The sequence below is a fragment of the Plasmodium brasilianum genome, chromosome 2 (genome assembly GCF_023973825.1).
Source record: "Plasmodium brasilianum strain Bolivian I chromosome 2, whole genome shotgun sequence".
In the NCBI taxonomy this organism is placed as follows: Eukaryota; Apicomplexa; class Aconoidasida; order Haemosporida; family Plasmodiidae; genus Plasmodium; species Plasmodium brasilianum.
Genome location: NC_090115.1, coordinates 481,122 through 502,398, shown reverse-complemented (window position 1 = coordinate 502,398; position 21,277 = coordinate 481,122). Strand labels below are relative to the sequence as shown.

Sequence of the window (21,277 nt, the reverse complement as noted above, 5' to 3'; positions counted from 1 at the left end):
GTGGAACACTAAGTGGCGGAAGGATCAACTCGCTTTTGTTCTCTTAGTTATGCTTATGGCTTCAAATATCCTTTTCCTTTGCTTCTCCCTACCCGCTTCATCTAGGGGCTTTCCCAAGCCGTCTCGGACACAGATACTTCGCTAGGAACACTCTTATATTCATATATTATTGAATAATTGGATTCACTAGAGGAACTGTCAAACTTCTTTTTTGCTTCCATCTCTTCCTGTTTTTTTAAATCAAATAAAAAGTTTAGATTACCATTTCCTTTATTTCCAACCATCTGTTCGTTACCATTATTTTTATTTGTATCATTTTCCTCTATATTCGAGCTTCTTTTTTTTTTTACTCTTCCCCAGTATGTTTCTTCTACTTGTTCTTTGCTTATATTAATTTGTTCCACTTTTCCCATATCGTCTTCTTCATCACTTTCATCCTTTTCCTCTTCATTGTCAGTGTAGTCTTCCTTCTTTTCATCAAAAATGTTATGATTAACTGTTAATGATTTGTAAGCATTAGTAAAAGACACATCAGGTAACACATAGGCGGTAAAGAAATGTGCTAACATGCATTTTATTAAAGACTTATTATGGTAAAAATATTTCAAATCTTTCATAAAATTTAGACAAACATTAATATGATTTTTAAAATAAAAATAGTTGAACTCTTTTAGAAGAACCACAAACTGTTTGTTCATGAGGAAGTACAAGGGAACGCAAAAGTAAACGTCCTTTTTCCTTTTTTTTGTGCTGTCTGCTTGTGTACTCTTACCACTGTCAATGTTGTCGTTACTAATGCTGTTAGTATTACCGTTACTCATACCATTGCAGTTCCTATCATCGTTTATATCTGCGCTTCTACGGACGCTTCCACCGCCATTCGTTCCACTGCTTTCCATGCTTTGTGTGGGATCCCTATCGCACCTGGAACCCCTATTACTACACAACTGTTCGTCGAGGTATTGATTGCATGTGATTGCGTCCCACATGTACTGGATGTAATGGCGATATATATAATACTCACTGAAATTATGACAATATATATATAAATCTAAATATATATCATCACATGATGGCGGTAAAAAAAATTGCACTTTTTCAAAAGAACAAAACAATAGATATATTATCCCCGCTGTAAAAAAAGTAAGTACACTGCTTAAACGCAATATCATATTTCCACCTTTCTTTAAATAATTAAATGCTATAATTACACTAGCAACCAAATAATTTTTTATTTTTATCTCCTTCTCAACTACATGTACATAATTTGGTAATATTGTATTCAAATCGATATATACTAGTGCGCACACATTTTTTTTCTTCAACTTGTTTATTAACAATTCGCTGAACATTTTATATGGCAACCTCCTTCTGAACATGTCTTCCACGTTTACGGATGGACCTTCACCTTCCTCATCTACTTCAGCACCTGAGCATGGAAAGAAATGCATATATGAATTACTACTGGGTGGAGACGTGAACGAACAAATGATAATAGTATTTCCAAATTTGCCACTTTCTCCTTTTCACCTGCACAAGTCAGGAAAATACTATTACGATAACAAAACATTTACACGCGGGAACAAAAATACACAAGTACATAAACGCGCAAAATACGCAAGTACACAAACGCGCAAAATACGCAAGTACACAAACGCGCAAAATACGCAAGTACACAAACGCGCAAAATACACAAGTACACAAACGCGCAAAATACACAAGTACATCCCTCCTCTGCCATCGCAGGCCTACTCACCTAGGTCAGGATCTCGTAATAAAACATGAATCCCTCTACCTTCAAATTTTGAAAAAAAATCAAACACGTTTGATTCTCTACTAATAACTAGAAAATTTTGCAAAAAGTTGGAATCTTCGAATATGTCCAAAGAAGCACAATTTTTTAAAACGAACAAGCAATCAATAACACTAGTATATAACTCGTAATTTATATAAGTCGTGTTGAATGGCTCATACTGCTTTAATATTTGTCTTAAACTGCTTATATGCATATCACAATTTTTATAGTATATATAATATCTACATTTAAGAATATTTATAAATAATGTTTTATCTAAATAAAAAGGATTATGAAAATTTGTTATATCATTATGCATGTAACATTTAAACCAATTTTTTTTGGAAAAATATATTTGCTTCTTTAACAGGTCTTCAAATTTTTGTTGTTGCTCGGAAAAAGAATTCTTATCCGTTAAGAAAAAAAGTCTTTTTGCTATTATATCATTGTCTAACTCGAATAAACCTTTCTTTTCCACCTTTTCCTCTACTGTTCTATATTCAATTTTTTTTAGCAAACCACTTATTTGTTTTTTATACTTCCTTACATTGTCATTCACAGTGTACTTCTTACATAGTACATTTCCACCATATGTATTTTCATAGAAGAGCGATTCCTTTACCCTCATACGATTCGGAATTAAAAGTAATAAACTATTTTTAATTTTGTATAAATTCTTGTTTCTAAAAAAATTAAAGCTTTCCAGTTCGTCCCTCATCCCGTTTGGTTTGTCTAACAGCACGTCGTCTAATGCACTACTTTGTACTATTCCCCCCTCATTAGTATATTTGATACTTCCATTGCTTGAATGATTGTTCATATGAGGATTAGCATAACTTCTAGTCTGCTTGCTTGCCTGATCATGCATCAATTTGCTTTCATCGCAATATATCATGTTTTCACCTGACCTGTTCAGCAATTTCTCTCTTTCTCGAAGAGCACCAATTTTATGCACTTGGAAAAATTGAGATATGTATGTATTTTTCGTATTCTCAATATTTTTTTTCATCAAGTTAGTGTTAGAAACGTTAATGCATTTTTTTAAATGAAAAACTAAATAATCAACGAAATGTTTGATGCATTTCTTGTACTCCTCAAAAAAGCTATGCTTAATCCACTTTCTTGGTATTAGACTGTGATTGGAAAATTTCTTTTTCTTGGCCAACCGGATGCCACCATCAACACCGCTGCTTCCACATCCCAGTAGCGGTGCAATATCCCTCTGAGCGGACTGAACCCAGTTTTTCAAGCTGGACAAGAATATGGAGGTAATTCCGTTAAAATAGGTAGCTACTAGGAAAACTACATTTCCTACATAACAAGAAGACGGTTTATAAACCTCTAATTTTTTAAAACATATAGATAAAATGGCAAATACGGATAAGAGAAAATTGTCAAAGGATAATTTGAGTTTCATAATAAAGCATCCACCAATGTCTATCATACCTAAAGCGCATATTAGCTGACTGGTACATAAAACCCACTCAATTTGTATACTACTTTCTAGAAAAAAATTTTCATTAAAAAGATCTTTTTTTCTTTTTTTTTTTTTTATTCTGATATAGTCAGCATCATTACTTCTAACACTATTTGCAGTAATTAGGTGAAATAATTTTATTCTATTGGTACTTTCTCTAACAGTTTTATTCCATACATGATCAATATTTTCTAGATGACATATATTTCCTGTATTGTTCATGCCAGAAATCCATCTTTCGTTATCTTGTATATATAAAAAATAATACAGTGAATGCACTTTTTTGTATTCACCAAATCCAAGTAATGATAATAAAGTACTATGATCATTCTCACATTCTTCTACTATTGATGTGGTCATATTATCATCAGAAAAAATTATGTTTGTACCCTCCTCTACTTTTCCTTCTTTACATAAAGAAAAAGAACCATCACTGCAGCTGCTTCCATATTCGTTGAACGGATTAATACTCATTCCCATCCAATTATGATATATATTATTATAATTATTGGTCTTCAGATAATAATTTAAACTACTTAAAAAATTTGCTTCTTCATCTATATGGAAACTATAAAATGATATCACTTCTTTACTCTCTTTTGTATCAATGCACCTTTCTACTATTTTTCTTTCTTTTAACAATTCATAAAAATATAACCAGTCCTCACATTCTATTTCATCATTTATGTTGTTACCCTTTATGTACTTAACAATATCCTTATCATACTCGAACCGGCTTACAACATCCTGATACTTGTCCACAATCTTTTCGCATATCTCATCGTAGTACATCTTTAACTCCATCAGCTCTTCTATGTCCTTCCCCTCCTCACTGCAAAGGGGAAAACAAGTTAACAGGAAAAAAGCATGCAAATGTGTGCTATATGTATATATGTATATATGTATATAGGTATATATGTATATATGTATATATGTATATATGTATATATGTATATATGTATATATGTATATAGGTATATATGTATATATGTATACATATGCGTGCATAAGTGTATGACTGAATAAACTCTACATGTTGTTTATCACGCGAATTTTATGACAACCGTCTGTATAACTTTTTGGAAAAAATATGGATATATATAGCTCAAACTAGACACACATCTAACTGTGCACGTAATATGTCTAATTATTTTATAGTACTTTCCAAAAATGAGCAGTACTTATGATAATACCCACGAGATGAGATAAATTTATAATTCGAACAAATAAGTCTCTTCTATATTTTCTGGACCCACTTATTTTTTTTTTTTACACTCACACGGACAAATTCACACACAAACAAGTACACAATACGATACATACACATAGGCACATACACACAGGCACATACACATAGGCACATACACATAGGCACATACACATAGGCACATACACATAGGCACATGCACATAGGCACATACACATAGGCATATTCACAATACAACACATACACATGGGTACATTTCATTTTCTTCCTCCCTCACCTGCCCAACTCCCTTTTTATCGTCTCGCATTTGCATACCCTTTTCCTTTTTATACAGTAATCGCAACATCTTTCGGACTTCTCTATATCATCCCTGGTAAAAATATCATTTAGGTTAGTTTCAAATGTGAATATATGATTCATCTTTATGCTTTCTATCCTTGAATGGCGATCAGCCAAAAGTGTAGACTTCTTTTTTTTTTTTTTTTTTTTTTTTTTGACACTCCCTTATGCGTACAAACTAACATATGATATATCATACTTTATTATTGTGAACATATGAAATGGGGCCGAACGGCATTATAACATTCGTATACACGCCCGTGTACATATACTGCATACGCACATACGTACATGCACACATACATATATATATATATATATATATACATACAATATAACGTATGGACTTATAAGCCAAGCCTTCGGACTTGTTTTAATATTTTTTTCCGAGAAATGGTACGATTTTCGTTCCAGTTCTTTTTTCTTCCCCCTTTTTTTTATTTTTTCACATTTGATTAGTTTCTACTTTTTCATAATTACGTACATATACATTTATATATATATATATGTCTGTTCAGAAACAATATTACACTATTCTGCTTTATTGTAATATATTATGCTTAGTATTTCGTACGTTCTTTATTTCTGTTTTTAAAATTATTCCTTATAAGCTGATTACTCATCACTCTTTGTTCTTCATTTTTCATTCTATTTTTTTTTTTTTTTTGCTTTTACTAAAAAGCATATTTTATATAAAATGCATCGTATGATTGTCGTGCCCCTCTGGTTTTCGCTTTATACTTCTTATTATTTTAGTGTAATATTATTGCAATTTTATTTTTATTTTTTTTGCTATACTGTCATTTTGTCATTTTGTTATTTTATCGTTTTTTCGTTTTGTTGCTTTTTATTTTGTCATTTTGTTATTTTATCGTTTTTTCGTTTTGTTGCTTTTTATTTTGTCATTTTGCCGTTTTTCATTTTCATTTTTTTTTTTTTTTTTTTTTTTTTTTTTTTTTTTTTTTTTTTTTTTTTTTTTTTCTTTTTTTTTTTTTTTTTTTATTTTCATCCCACCGTATGGTTCGTCATACGCGTTACATACTATTTAATATAATATTTTTTTTCCGCTTAAAATTGTTTGCAAGTGCAATGCTGTAAAATATGCGCACACACCATCATGAGGAAAGAGAACCCATCTATATATACTTAAGTATATACATGTATATACATACATATATATGTATATAGATATATATATTTTTATATGCAGATCTAAATCTGTTATACTAAAAATTTATCTAATATACAGAATGAATTACTTTTTAGTAGTTATAACACTTAAGTAGTTTTAAAAATTAATTTTCAAAAACATGGAATACATATATACATGCAGTGAAATAGTAAGGCCATATATCGTAATTGGAGTATACGTATTTCTCGGTGTTATTAAGCAAACATGTGTTTCATATTGTTGCTGTGTAGAGATCCATACACTATTTAATGCCCAGTGGAGACAAGATAAAGCATTGTGTGTCTATCATGCTATCTTTTTTGTTGTTATTGCTTAAGTCTATGGAACTTTTTATTTTTCCCTTTTTTATTAATATGGCAAAAGCTTACTTGCACATATAATCCTTTAAATTATATTATAACGGCAGCAACGGGAGCAGCATTTACTGCAATAGGAGTAGCAATTACTGTAATAAGTGCAGCATTTACTGTAATAAGTACAGCAATTATAAGAATAGTAATGAAAAGTTTCAGTTTGAAATGATGAACAGACTGTTTTTAGGGCTTTATTATCATTTCATAAAAGAACAGCATTGCTATGTTGACAATTATTTTTCTGCATACTCATACGTTCTTTTAAACATTCCCCACAGTTATTTGTATTTCTTGAGTAGAATTATATGTAATAAATAGGAAAAAAAAAATTTTTTTTTTCATATGTGCACGCAACTTTGAATGTATTTACATAAAAACAAAATAGACATGGTAAAAAAAATTTTGTATTGTTACAAAAATATACATACATACGTACATATATTTACGTGCCCCTTTACATACGCATCATCCATGTTTTTATAAATATACCAAACTTCCCTTGTCCGGGTTTACCTACTACTAATAAATAAAAATCCCATCATCGCATATTCACTTACATATTTTGTTCATACACTGGGTTTAGTTACAATATTATTTCGTAAGCGCAATTCGTATACCAACGATGAACTGTAATAAAATTTTTTCGCTTTTCGCTCTACTCATTTGAAGAAATGAAGCGTTTCATTAATCACGATATACACTCTTTATAATTTACATACAAACATACATACATGAATACGTACATACATGCATATATGTTCCTTCTACGAATGTATGTAAATATATACGCACACATCACGTGATAATATTGCCGTAACTGTTATGTAATGTTAAAATTTTTTCGCTTGTACAAAATTATAAATCATGTCAAGGGATAAACAACAATTCCACAAGAACAGATTTTAAAGCAAAACCATTTACAAGTAAAATTGCCGGAAAGATATTTAATAAAAAAAAAAAAAAAAAACTAAAGAGAAATAAAAATATGTAAAATAGGATAAAATGAAGCAAAATGGAACAAAACGACGTAAAATGAAAGCGTACAGATAACTTCTTGCATTGGATCGAAATATTTGGATAATGGACAATCCGCATAAATAACTTTGGTAATGTGAAATAAAAAAAAAATAAAACCCTTAACTATACAAAGATAAATACTATTATAACCAAAGCGATGGAACTTAATAGGATGTTGTATAAATAGATAAGACATCTACAAGTTAACAATTTTTTTTCCTATTTTTTCCTATTTTTTCCTATTTTTTCCTATTTTTTCCTATTCTTTTCTATTTTTTCCCATTTTTTTTTTTAGTTTTTTTCTATTTTTTTCCTTTTCTATATTTTTCCTTCATTCTTCCTTCTCATAAGAATTAAAATAAAAATTTTTGTTCGGCAAAAATTATAATACAGGACTTATGCACACGTTTTTGTTTTACCTACAAAATGAGAAACTTATGGCTAGATATAATAAAAAATGGTAAAAAAATTCTGAACACTTCAGAAAAATTTTCCATTTGTTAAAATAGGGGGAAAAAAAAAAAAAAAATGGAGTATAAATTAAAATATGAAAAAAGAAAAACTTCAATATGCATATAAACTCCGTGCTACAGAAATCATGGAAACTGAAGGTGCCTCTTTTCAAATTTTAAACTTAAGTTGGTTAACAATCTGTTTTTGCTAATTTTATGCTGGCTTAACTTTCCTGCACTTGAGGTATTGCAAAAAATGCTGCATAAATATATATATACATAAATATGTACATACATAAATATGTACATACATAAATATGTACATACATAAATATGTACATACATACATAAGTACATACATGAATAAGTACATACATGGATAAGTACATACATGAATATGCACACACATACATACATAAGTACATACATGAATAAGTACATACATGGATAAGTACATACATGGATAAGTACATACATGGATAAGTACATACATGGATAAGTACATACATGGATAAGTACATACATAAATATGTACATACATAAATATGTACATACATAAATATGTACATACATAAATATGTACATACATACATAAGTACATACATGAATAAGTACATACATGGATAAGTACATACATGAATAAGTACATACATGAATAAGTATGTATATTGTTCCTCCTCAAGAAGCGCTAAATAAAAAACATTTTTAAATATTTCTAAAACAAAAGTGTATATATCTTTATGTATGTCCATGAAAATTGAATACATACAATACGTGTATAATATAAACACTTTACACATTTTGTGCTGCATGGTGACATGAATTATTGGCCCTTACACCTCATAAAATATTATTTTCCGTTTTCATTGTGAACTATTCTTCCGTTTCATTTTGTCTTTTGTTTTTTGCAATATTTATTTTGTGCAAAAATCCTAGTCATGTGTAATTGTAGTGTTTATCGTTGTGAAAAACATTACATGCATTTATTCACCCATTTGCATATATACATATGTACGTGCATATATATGTATGTACTTATATTCACATATGTAAATATATATTTATTCAAATTTCACCGCAGCAAGTTTTACTGATAGGCATTTATTTTCCCCAAATATATGCGCGTTTCCGTTTTGAATTCGTTGTTAAAGTGTTGTTCTGACTATTTTAGAATGTGAACAAGAACAGAAACAAGAACAGAAACAAGAGCAGAAACAAGAGCAGAAACAAGAGCAGAAACAAGAGCAGAAAGAAGAACAGAAAGAAGAACGAGAAACGAAATAATTACGCGTAAATTACATTGTATATTATCATCTGTTGATTTGGAAGATCGTTAATTTTTATTTATCTTTATTCTTTTTTAAATTAAACGTTTTTCATTTTTTTGTTGAATAACACATTTATAAATATACGTTACATTTTTGAACTGTGTATGGAAGCACCTTAAAATACAGTATTATATTCATACGTATACATATATGTATATATATATATATATATATATAAAACATGCGAACGTGTAATATATACATAATATATGTTTACTTATTCTTGTATACCGTATGTGTATGGCACCAAAAAAAAAAAGAAAAAAAAATATAATAAAATAATATAAAAATTAAGGAAGATTTTGTTAAAATTTGTAATTTTAGAGTTGTTATACAATTTGCATATTTTAATTCACTTAACATAATTAAGTTAAATTTTTTTTGTAGATCCTTTAACCTATGTAAGAAAATTTTTGCATAGACTGAAATTTATGCTTATTTATTGAAAACAAAAATAAAAATAATGCACGAGCGTTATAAGGAACTTACATATATGCATGTATGGGGTGGATGGGATGTATGTATGTATATAACTTTTTGCTTATTTTACAATTTTTTTTTTTTACAATATGTCCCACATTAGATTGTTTTTTTTTGTTTTAAAATACATGTTTATTATATAATTATTGTGCAAATATTTATGTATTTTTCTATTTTCTTCTTCATACTTCTTCATACTTCTTATTACTGTTTGACATTTTATACAATGAGAGTTTGTGTGTGTTTTCACGTGCCAACATATGTTTGCATCCCATAGTTATTTGTGTTCAGCATTTTGCATGATGTGTATGTGTAAATGTACATGTATATTTTTTTTCTTTTTTTTTGCAGAAAATACGCTATTTGAGAACATGTTTTCCTTTAAGTTTTAAAGAAATAATAAAAAAAGAAAAAGAAAAAAAAAACAGCAAAATAAAATAAAAAAAAAAAAAAAACTTTGTTATATTATGTAATTAAATACTTAAATTAACAGTAATTAAGTAGACTTTTTTTGTCATGTTACAAAATATAGGAATATAGTTTATTTGTGCTTTATGTATAATTTATGTATAATTTATGTATAATTTATGTATAATTTATGTATAATTTATGTATGCTTTATGTATGCTTTATGTATGCTTTATGTATTTTTTATGTATTCCTAATGTATGCTTTACGTATGCGCGTATTTATATGACAAGTAAATTAAAATTTGTTTCCATCATAAACCAAAAAGATAATAAAGAAATATAAAGAAAAAGAAAGAACATACACACACACAAAAAAACAAAAAAAAAAAAAAAAAAAAACGCATGTACTGTTCATGTAATATTCACTCAAGTTACCACTTGTACGTTTGATCTACATTAAATGTTAATATTTATGTTTCATATGTGTATAAAAAATATTACAGGGATAGTAAGTGTTGTAAAAGTGTTTCATTTGGAAAATATATATATGTTTATACATTTTTTGTTTGTTTATATGTTTGTATGTTTGCGCGCATGAACGTATGCATGCGTAACTACTCCACTTTTACGCGTTGTTTGTTATATTTTTTCGAATAAAATTAGAAATTATGCATGATTTCAAAGCAGAGGCAGTTAGGAAGAATAACAACAATGAAGAGGCAACAAGCAGCCAAGAACACACGACTGTCTATTCAGAAAGCTATATGAAAGCAAATAAATCAAAATGTTATAGAGCTGGGAATGATAATAATAGCAATAATAAGTATAAAAATAGCAATAATAAGTATAAAAATAGCAATAATAAGTATAAAAATAGCAATAATAATAATAATAATAGCAATAATAATAATAATAATAATAATAGCAACAACAATAATAATAATAATAGCAACAATAATAATAATAATAGCAACAATAATAATAATAATAATAGCAACAATAATAATAATAATAATAGCAACAATAATAATAATAATAATAGCAACAACAATAATAATAATAATAGCAATAATAATAATAATAATAATAGCAATAATAATAATAATAATAATAAAACATTAAGAGAAAACCAAACTAATTTATTATATGAGGATTATTTAAACTACAATACTTATTCGTCGTATATCGGTAGTACCAGTAATGGAAATTATAACACGCATAAAACGTATTATAACCAAAATGTGAGCAGCAGATACTACAAGACGAATTACCGTGAAAACAATGAATTTTCGGGTAAGGATAAAAATTTAAAAAATAGTACCATCGGTAATATTGACAACAGTTCTGTTGGCAGCATGTACAAAGATGGAGGGGAATATATGAAATACGAAAAAAGGCGTAACAATAAAGGCCGAAGTAACGCTTACATTAACGGTTATAGTTATAGTTACAGGAACACTAACGGGCATAGTAACGGACATAGTAACGGGCATAGTAACGGGCATAGTGACGGACATAGTAACGGGCATAGTAACTGCCACAGTAACTGCCACAGTAACTGCTATAGTAACTGCCACAGGAGCTGCTACAGTACCCCCTATAGCAGTGGTAACTACCACAACAGCCACTCCAAGAACTACAACGAATTAAAAATAATTGGAAATAAATATATTTCAAAAGAACGAACAGAAGAGTCAAATAATAAAAACATTTGTCATATGAATGAAATAGGAAATTACAATTGTAATAACAATAAGAAATACCATAACACTGATGCAAAAACGAGTAGTGACTTCTCGTACAAAAAAAAAAACAAAGAACAGAATATAATGAAAAGACAAAATAACCTAACTAATAATAATTATTCTGTTAAATTAATCATGTCAAAAGGTAGTGAACATGATAGTCATAAAAGAGATGGCATGCTCCCATATGAAAATGAAAATGCAAATGAAAAAGCAAATGAGAACATAATAAGTGAGAATATAAATGAGCATACAAATGAGAATATAATAAGTGAGAATATAAATGAGCATACAAATGAGAATATAATAAGTGAGAATATAAATGAGCATACAAATGAGAATACAAATGAGCATACAAATGAGAATACAAATGAGAATACAAATGAGCATACAAATGAGAATACAAATGAGAATACAAATGAGAATACAAATGAAAATATAAATGAAAATATAAATGAAAATATAAATGAAAATATAAATGAAAATATAAATGAAAATATAAAAGAAAATACAAATGAGAAAGCAAATGAAAATGTTGTGTCAACAAAATATAAGAAAAAACACTACACACGTTATTACAATGGCTACAAGAATAGTTCAAATTATATCTACAATTCGATGAGTGGAAAATATGTTAACTACTTTAATTCTAGTCATTATAATTATAATGTAGGAAATAGTCAATATGGGAATAGCTCCTTTGGATACAGAAACGGCAGCATAGCTGACACTGCCAACTGCCACAGCAGCAATTACAGCAGTAGTTATATAAACAGTTACGTGAACAGTTACACGAACGGTTACCTTAACAATTACCTGAACAGTCATAGTAGAAACAATAGAAGCAACGAGGGGAGTGGACATAACAACAGCGGAAGTAGTACTAACTATATGTATGACCACAACAAATACTTTGCGGATATGTATAAAAAGGATAATGTATATAAAAATGAGAAAATAAATTATCATCTCCCAAAAAAAAATACACAGATTAATAACAGTGATAAAGGGAATACGTATACAACCAAGAATAGTACTAATGCTAACACTAATAGCGAATGGAAAATGGGGAAGGCGAATAAAGCGCGCATTAAAAGCAGTGCTAAACATGCACACAGTAACAGTGATGATAGGAATGTAAGTATCAGAGAAAAGAACAACATGATGGACTTTAACTTAGTTACGAAGGATAGCTGCAATGTTATTAGTTGTAATAGGGATGAACTGTTTGACTTAAGTGAGCAAGTTAAACGATATACAAATAGTAACGTTGGTAGTAATAGTAATAACGATAATAGTGTCTATGGTGACGAGCAAACGAGTTCCACAAATGACATTAACAAGCAAGGAAAATGCAGTCAGAAAAGTCCTGTAAGCAAAAATGATGAAAGCGTGGAAGGGGATAAAGAAGTGGAAGAGGATAAAGAAGTGGAAGAGGATAAAGAAGTGGAAGAGGATAAAGAAGTGGAAGAGGATAAAGAAGTGGAAGAGGATAAAGAAGTGGAAGATGATAAAGAAGTGGAAGAGGTCAGTTCTACTGGTGTGAAGGAGGACAAATCGGCTACTCTAAAGTTAGAAGCTGTCCATATGACGGCTACCATCAGTGCAACGACTATTAATAATAAGATAAATTATAAGAGCAGTAATAAGAGCAGTAATAAGAGCAGTAATAAGGGAAATAATAAGAGCAGTAATAAGGGCAATAATAAGAGCAGTAATAAGAGCAGTAATAAGAGCAGTAATAAGAGCAGTAATAAGATCAGTAATAAGAGCAGTAGTAATTACCATCATATCGATAATGCTAAGGACGACCAAAATAACATCGCGTTGCGCCACGACGACAAAATTATGAACGAGTCAGAAATTATGGACCAAAATTATGTTAAGCATAATAATGAAAACCTTGCCCAAGAAGATAAGGGAAATTATACTAACACCTGCTATAACACAAATAATAAACTTATGAACAGATATAATTGTGTTCAAGTAGTTGATGGAGAGGAGAATGATAATTCAATCAATGAATACAAAAACCAGCTCCAAGCTGACAAAAATAAATTTAGAAAAAAAAAAAAAAGAGCGCTTAACAAATACGCCTCCTCTATGTACAACTGTAATTATAGCAGTAACACAGAAGGTAAACATAGCAGAAAACGAAATGAACCATTCTTTAGTGATAATATTAATGAGCATGGCAATAATAATAATCGTAATAATAGTAGCTGTAGTAATAATATTTTGAGTGAGGACTGCCAAAAAAGAAGCATACAAAAAAATTATAAAAACCGAGAAAGTCTGAACTGCCATTTGAACAGAATGGAGGAAAATGGAACAGAGGAGGAAAACAACATAGGTGATAAAAAAAAATATTATGAGTTAAGAAAGAGTAACATGGAAAGTAAAGATTATACTGATGATAACCATTTTGTACAAAGATATGAAAATTTAATGATGGATGACAAAAGTTATATTGCAAGTTATGGCAAGAATAAGGATAAAGAAAATTATGAAAGTAGTAGTGAAAGTAAGAAAAATAATGTAATTCACGCAAATACACATAATGAAGAGGAGCGTACAAAATGTTATGCAGTTATAGAGAACAAAAATCAAGAAGAGCTTACTAGATCTAGTATTTCTAACGATCCAGCAAAAGGATCCCTTTGTATAATGGGAAGCATTTCCAAAGGAGATGACAAGTTCGACAGTGGGAAAATTACAGGGGGAAACGATGCATTGAATGAAGCGAATGACAAACCAGATGACAAACCAGATGACAAACCATATGACAAATCGAATGACAAATCGAATGACAAATCGGATGACGAAACGAACGAAGGTACAACGGTTCACATAGTGAATCCCTCTTTTGACAGTCCTGTAGTGCTAAATCCAAACAAAAGGGAGGATTTCAAAAAATATGATAACTCATGGATGCGTAACAATACTGGGAGGTGGCCTAACAGGAAATTTGTACAAAATAGAGTGAAAATGACAAGTATGAAGGACTATGAATATATTCCAAAAAAAGAGAACCAATTAACTAGCAGTCATACGAATGATAATATGGATAGATGGAATAGATTCACTAATGAACTTTTCCCCCGATATCAACAACATAGTAGTGATGTTACTAATGAAGATAGTGAATATGCAGTATGGTCGAATTTAACAAATGACCATGAAATGAAGGTACAGAATAAACCAACACAGAGCACTCTACTTATAGATAATCTTTACAATGGACCTAATGGCAGTTACAAAACTGTTAATGATATAGAGACCTGTATATCTAACAGCACAGTGAAGTGTTCTGTGTATAGATACCCTAGTTATACTAAACAGTTCAATAGCTGTAATTCCGACTGTAATCATATTCTCGATAACAAGTATGTTCATAAATATGAGTGTCCTTCACATGAAGGAATTGCAAATGTAAGCTCTATGCAATACAACATGAGCAGTTCTTGTCGTCTAAAAAATGAAGGAAAAGAACGTAATGTAAAGAATAATAATCTTATTTATTCTAGTAAGGAAATGAAGTATAGCAAAGATTGTCGGAATAATGTACTTAAAGAGGGGGAAGGTCAAGTAGGTAACGGTTCTCACAATGATGGAGCATGCATACAAATGAAGGTGACTGCCAGTGGTAGTAGCAGTAGTAGAAATAGTAGCAACAGTAGCAGTAGTAGCAACGGAGCAGTTGAACATAGTCTCAAACTAACGCGGTCGGTATCTGCAAATTTTCATCAGCGTAAAAATAAATCTTTTGAAAGTTTAGAAATGTGCATGCTGAAACCTCATATGATATCGCCTGAACAATCAGCAAATATTAATGCGTTCAGAAATATATTGAAAAATATGTTAATTAACTATGATAAAAAAGAAAAGGATAACAGGAGTGAAGATATACATGAATCCAATGGCTACAATATTTTTGTTAAAACGGAGGAGTGTAACCTTTTAGAAGGATCATCACTCAGCGAATGTACGGATGATGATGAAAAAATAATAAAGGAAAAAAAAAAAAAATCATTTCAAAAGGACAACATAGATAACATTTATAATAAGGATGAGCGGGAAAATAATAAAGAATGTGTACAGAACAATCTGGAATGTATTTTAGAAAATAATTCTATTCATATCGATGAGGAGTATAACCATAGTAGGGAAGGCACTGACGATTACACCTCATGTTTAGGAACAGATAAGTGTCTAAAAAAAGACCTTAACGATAAAATGCAGTACTCACTTTATAATATTGATGAACTATTAAATTATATGTACAGTGTGAAGACTATGAATACGTTTCTATGTACGTTTAAAGATAAGCACATATTTGATAAGAATCTAACGAGCACAGTCCGTAATAAAACCTGTTCAGAAGAAAAGATTAAAATTAATTTTCAAAGAGCTTCATTTGAAAGAAGAAAGAACATTAATCGCAGTAAAGGGAAGAGGAAGAACAAGAAGAAATATTCAAGTATTGTCGATAATTGGATGAATAACTACAACGATAGTGCCCATAACGGTACTAATGATTTTATCTGTTGTCACTACAGTGATAGTAACAAGCACAGAGGTTTGAATGATTACACATTTCGCAATTCCTGGAACTACAAAATGGGGGAAAATAATGATACTGTCGATTGCAACACTAATGCTAACACGAACGGATGTATACGCAACAGTAACTGGGATAACTTCTCTCGTTATAATAAGTTTTACAATTGGGTGGAACCTTATAATTTACATGATCTGACTAACATAACGACAAAAAATAGTTACAACGCTTATGATAAAAGGGGTGAAGTCAGCTGCAGTTACAGTACCGGAGTTACATCAAGGAGGAATTTGCCTTTGCATCCGCTTTTTCCGCCACCAGCGACTGTTACTACCGTTGTTACCACTGCTAATGCTGGTAATACCGCTAATTTTGGTAATACCACTAATTTTGGTAATACCGCTAATTTTGGTAATATCGCTAATCCTGGTAATACCGCTAATTTTGGTAATACCGCTAATTTTGGTAATATCGCTAATCCTGGTAATACCGCTAATTTTGGTAATATCGCTAATCCTGGTAATACCGCTAATTTTGGTAATACCGCTAATTTTGGTAATACCGCTAATTTTGGTAATACCGCTAATTTTTGTAATATCGCTAATCCTGGTAATGCCGCTAATCCTGGTAATGCCGCTAATCCTGCAGAGTGTGGCAAATTTTACGCGAATTGTGAAGGATCTAACGTTTATTCTAAGGCAAAAGCTCGTCCAAGGAACAACATAATTAGTGGGGGTAGTAATAACATGATGGCTGTAAATTACTATTACATGAACAATGAAAATAATCCGCAAAATGAAAAATTTTCCATTGAGTGCAAAGAAAATAGCAATGGTATGACTTCACATATAAATATCAATGAAAATTTTAGAAACAATTATTTCACGTATCGAAGTAGACGACAAGTGAAGAACAACAAGGATTCCAATTCTCATGTGCATCAGTTGAAAGGATATATAAACTACGGAGGAACACCCCATAATAATTATAGTGCTTACAATGATCGAAGTGGTTATGGTATCTGTAGCAGAAACAACTATGTGGGTATAGAACGAAATAGCTTCAATGACGCTAATGAGCACATAAATAGTAAAGATGCAAGTGCATATGGCTCTATTCTATGTGAAACAAGCTACAACACGAGAGGGAGCAATAATATGATCCACAATGATGTTAGTAGGAATGTGAATAGCTGCAATGTGAATAGCTGCAATGTGAGTATCGGCAATGTGAGTATCGGCAATGTGAATATCGGCAATGTGAGTATCGACAACGTGAATTACAGCAATCCACATTACGGAAGTCCGAACTACAGTAATGTTAATAATAAAAAGAATTTATCCTGTTTGAACAAGTACGGGAACAGCGCAAACAGACACAATGCCAACCATGTAAATTTTGCTGATGATTTAGGCAGTGGTTATACGGACGACAGTGGTTACTGCTCCTACCACCACAACGGCGGAAATTTTAAGGGAAATCTTAGCACAAATAGTACTATTACTAGTAAAGGCAATGTCAATATTGGTAGCAGCTTCCATGGAAGCATTCGCGGTAGCCTTTTTGGAAACTCCCGTAGTAGAATTTTTACTAATTCCAATATGCACACTGATTATAAAACAAGTGTTAATGCTATAAATGGACAAACGAATCGAAGAATTTCATACACACCTAATCACACAGAAAACCATCCGCGTAATAATTGCAATAGTGGGTTTGACAAAAGGACCTACTACAGAAGCGTAAACAGTTACAATGGTTATAATAGGAACAATCATAGTAGCAATCACAGTCGCATTCATAGTAGCATGCATAGGAATAATAACCAGAGTGACTACCGTAGTGGTAACCACAGTGATGATGATAAATATGACGAACGCAGAAGAGTAAATTATGAACAGCCATTAGACACAACAGAGAAAGAAGCAGGAAGAGAACATTACACAACTAGTAATAGACTTCGTGCGGATGATACACAAAATAATAAAGAAAAAGAAGTAAAACAAAAAATAATAGAAATGCAAAATGAGAGGAATAACTTAACTCGGAAAGACAACAACCCTGTTAGGTTTTCTATAGGGGAGGAGTGTACAAGTCAAAATCCACAGGAGGATGCAGTGAACAAAAGAAGGATTAGGGATAAAATAGAACAGTGCAGTTATGAGACTTACAAAGGAGAGGAGATAAATCATCTATGTAGTTTGATTGAAGGAAACACGGGGGAAGAAGCAAAGACGAAAGTGATAGAAGTGGAAGACGTATCTAACATAATTAGCATGACAAACATGGAAAAGGAAAAGGATGCCACTCCCAAAAAGGGAAACACCCTTGTTGATGTGCATACTATGAAAAAGAATATTATCATAGATGAAAAAGAACTGTTACAAGAAGAAAGCTTGACAAATAATGACAAAGATGTAAAGAATAAGAAAAAGATATTGAAGAACAGCAAAACAGTAGTGAAGGAGAATAGGAATTTATTAATAGAGGAAATGATCAGTAAATGTAGTACTAACAAAATTACCAGCGTGCAAAGTGAAGACGGTGATAATACTATAAAAATTAAGGATTCATCTGATCAGAATAAGCAAAAGAATACAAACGAGGGTATAGAGTTACATAATGCAAAACAGAATAACGAAGCTAATCATTCCCATTTTGTAAAAAAGAATAATAAAAATTATTATTCATATGATACGATTTTTATTAATAAAGCACATTTTGATAAAGTATGTTTTAAAAAAGGTGTAAAGGAAAACACAGAGATGTACAACAATAATTATTTTCTCAATTCTAACTCGATCCAGTTTGTAAAAAATAAAGGAGCACATAGAGAACAGAAGTGTGAAATGGGTACAGACATGTGGAAAGAAGAGAACCAACATAAGGATAGCAGACTGGGTAGAGAAGAAAACTATAACAAGGATGACAACAGCATTCGTAACACTAACAATTTTTCACAGAGAAGTGAATCATATGCTTTTGGAACTAATTCATATTATGCAGTTCTGAGCGCAAATACAAAAAATAATACGTATGAAGATAATTCTTATCCCACTAGTGCTACAACGACAAACTGTAGTAATAATAGTAAAAGAAATAATTGCGCTATCTCCTACGAGCATAACAAAGCTAATTATAATAAGAAGAAGATGCACAGTAGAAATGGACGGGACAAAAATAGATACGCTATAAATGATTATAATAGCAGAACGAATCGAAATGGAAAGAGTAAAAATCAGTAGAGTAACAAGAGAAGGTAAAACAGTCGTTTTAGTACAATGTATTATATTACAGCATATTTAAATTACGTTGTATTATATTTTTTTTATATTTATTTAATTTTATTTTTTTTATTTATACACAATCATCTGGACTGGTATTTATTTTTTGCCGCCACCATAAAACATCGAGAAGATGAGGCACCATTTGTTTAGTAGTTGCTAAGCAATTGCTAATTATTTGCTAAGCACATGCTAACCTTTTGATATATATTCGTCGTTCATTTGTTGTTAATTTGTTGTTCATTCGTCGTTCATTTGTTGTTCATTCGTCGTTCATTTGTTGTTCATTTGTTGTTCATTTGTTGTTCATTCGTCGTTCATTTGTTGTTCATTTGTTGTTCATTCGTCGTTCATTTGTTGTTCATTTGTTGTTCATTTGTTGTTCATTCGTCGTTCATTTGTTGTTCATTTGTTGTTCATTCGTCGTTCATTTGTTGTTCATTTGTTGTTCATTCGTCGTTCATTTGTTGTTCATTTGTCGTTCATTTGTTGTTCATTTGTTGTTCATTCGTCGTTCATTTGTTGTTCATTTGTTGTTCATTCGTCGTTCATTTGTTGTTCATTTTTCTTGCATTTATCCTCACGTTTGGACTGACAAAACATCCACAATTGTTACCGTTAGTGTGAGGAGAGTCCCTCATACGATTTTTACTCTTGTTTGTGTACATGTAAGTGTGCACTAAAGTCTACACGTATTATAAATACAACCACTCACGGGCTTATCAATGAAGCAATATATGTACCTATGTATGTATATATATACATATGCGCTCACCAATAAACAAACTAACGGGATAAAAATAATTATTTGTATTTATCCCTTTTCTATTTGATGCCATTATTTTGCTTTCTTTTTTCTTTTTCTTTTTTTTTTGGCAGTAAGATAGTATCCATTTATAGCTCTATCCTATAACGTTTGACATTTATTTTATTTTGTTATACTTTATTATATTATACCATATTTTATTATACCTTATCATATTATACTTTATTATATTATACTTCATTATATTCTATTTTATTCTATTTTATTTTATTTTATTTTATTTTATTTTTTTTTTACCTTAACCTGCGCATGTTTTCATTCATTAGTTTTAATTATTATGTTGAATAGAAGAAAAAGAAAAAAAAATAAAATAAAATAAAAAAAGACGCAATTATAATTTTATATAACTCGAGAAGGTTATGAGTTATTATGAAACATATATATATGTGCATATATATATATGTATGTACACTTAAATACATATGTATAAGGGTGTACACACATGTACACACATGCTCCATTACAAACTCATTGTTCGGCCAACTTAAAAGATTTACAAAGCAGTATAATTTAATACATATTTTTATAACTAATTTTGTTTTTTTCTTTTTCCAATAGACACTTTAAGAAAATGGCTACTGGCTGTAGTAGCTGTAGTAGCGGTAGTAGTGGCAATCGTGGCAGTGGTGAAAGTTGAGACAATCGTGTCCAAGCAAAATGTGTGTACCATAACGCGTATTTATACGAGTAAAAAATTAAGTACACAGAACACGCATACATTCAAACTAATGGTGGAAAAAAAAAAAAAATTTTAGATGCACTTACTTCCGCTACCCCTTTTCCCCCCCCCCTGCAATCTTGCTTCTCTCCA

General features: G+C 30.5%; 2 protein-coding genes across 2 annotated transcripts; one reads left to right on the top strand and one right to left on the bottom strand.

Moving 5' to 3' along the window:
* Window positions 1-101: 101 nt before the first annotated feature.
* Window positions 102-4,899, bottom strand: MKS88_000704 (FtsJ-like methyltransferase; the record flags this gene model as incomplete). Its single annotated transcript, XM_067218296.1, has 3 exons — window positions 102-1,522; window positions 1,757-4,104; window positions 4,757-4,899. The coding sequence occupies 3 exons, from the start codon at window positions 4,897-4,899 to the stop codon at window positions 102-104; spliced, it is 3,912 nt and encodes a 1,303-aa protein (XP_067075487.1).
* Window positions 4,900-10,718: 5,819 nt separating this feature from the next.
* Window positions 10,719-21,103, top strand: MKS88_000703 (uncharacterized protein; the record flags this gene model as incomplete). Its single annotated transcript, XM_067218286.1, has 2 exons — window positions 10,719-19,597; window positions 21,025-21,103. 2 exons carry the CDS (start codon window positions 10,719-10,721, stop codon window positions 21,101-21,103), a joined length of 8,958 nt encoding a protein of 2,985 aa, XP_067075486.1.
* Window positions 21,104-21,277: the final 174 nt, after the last annotated feature.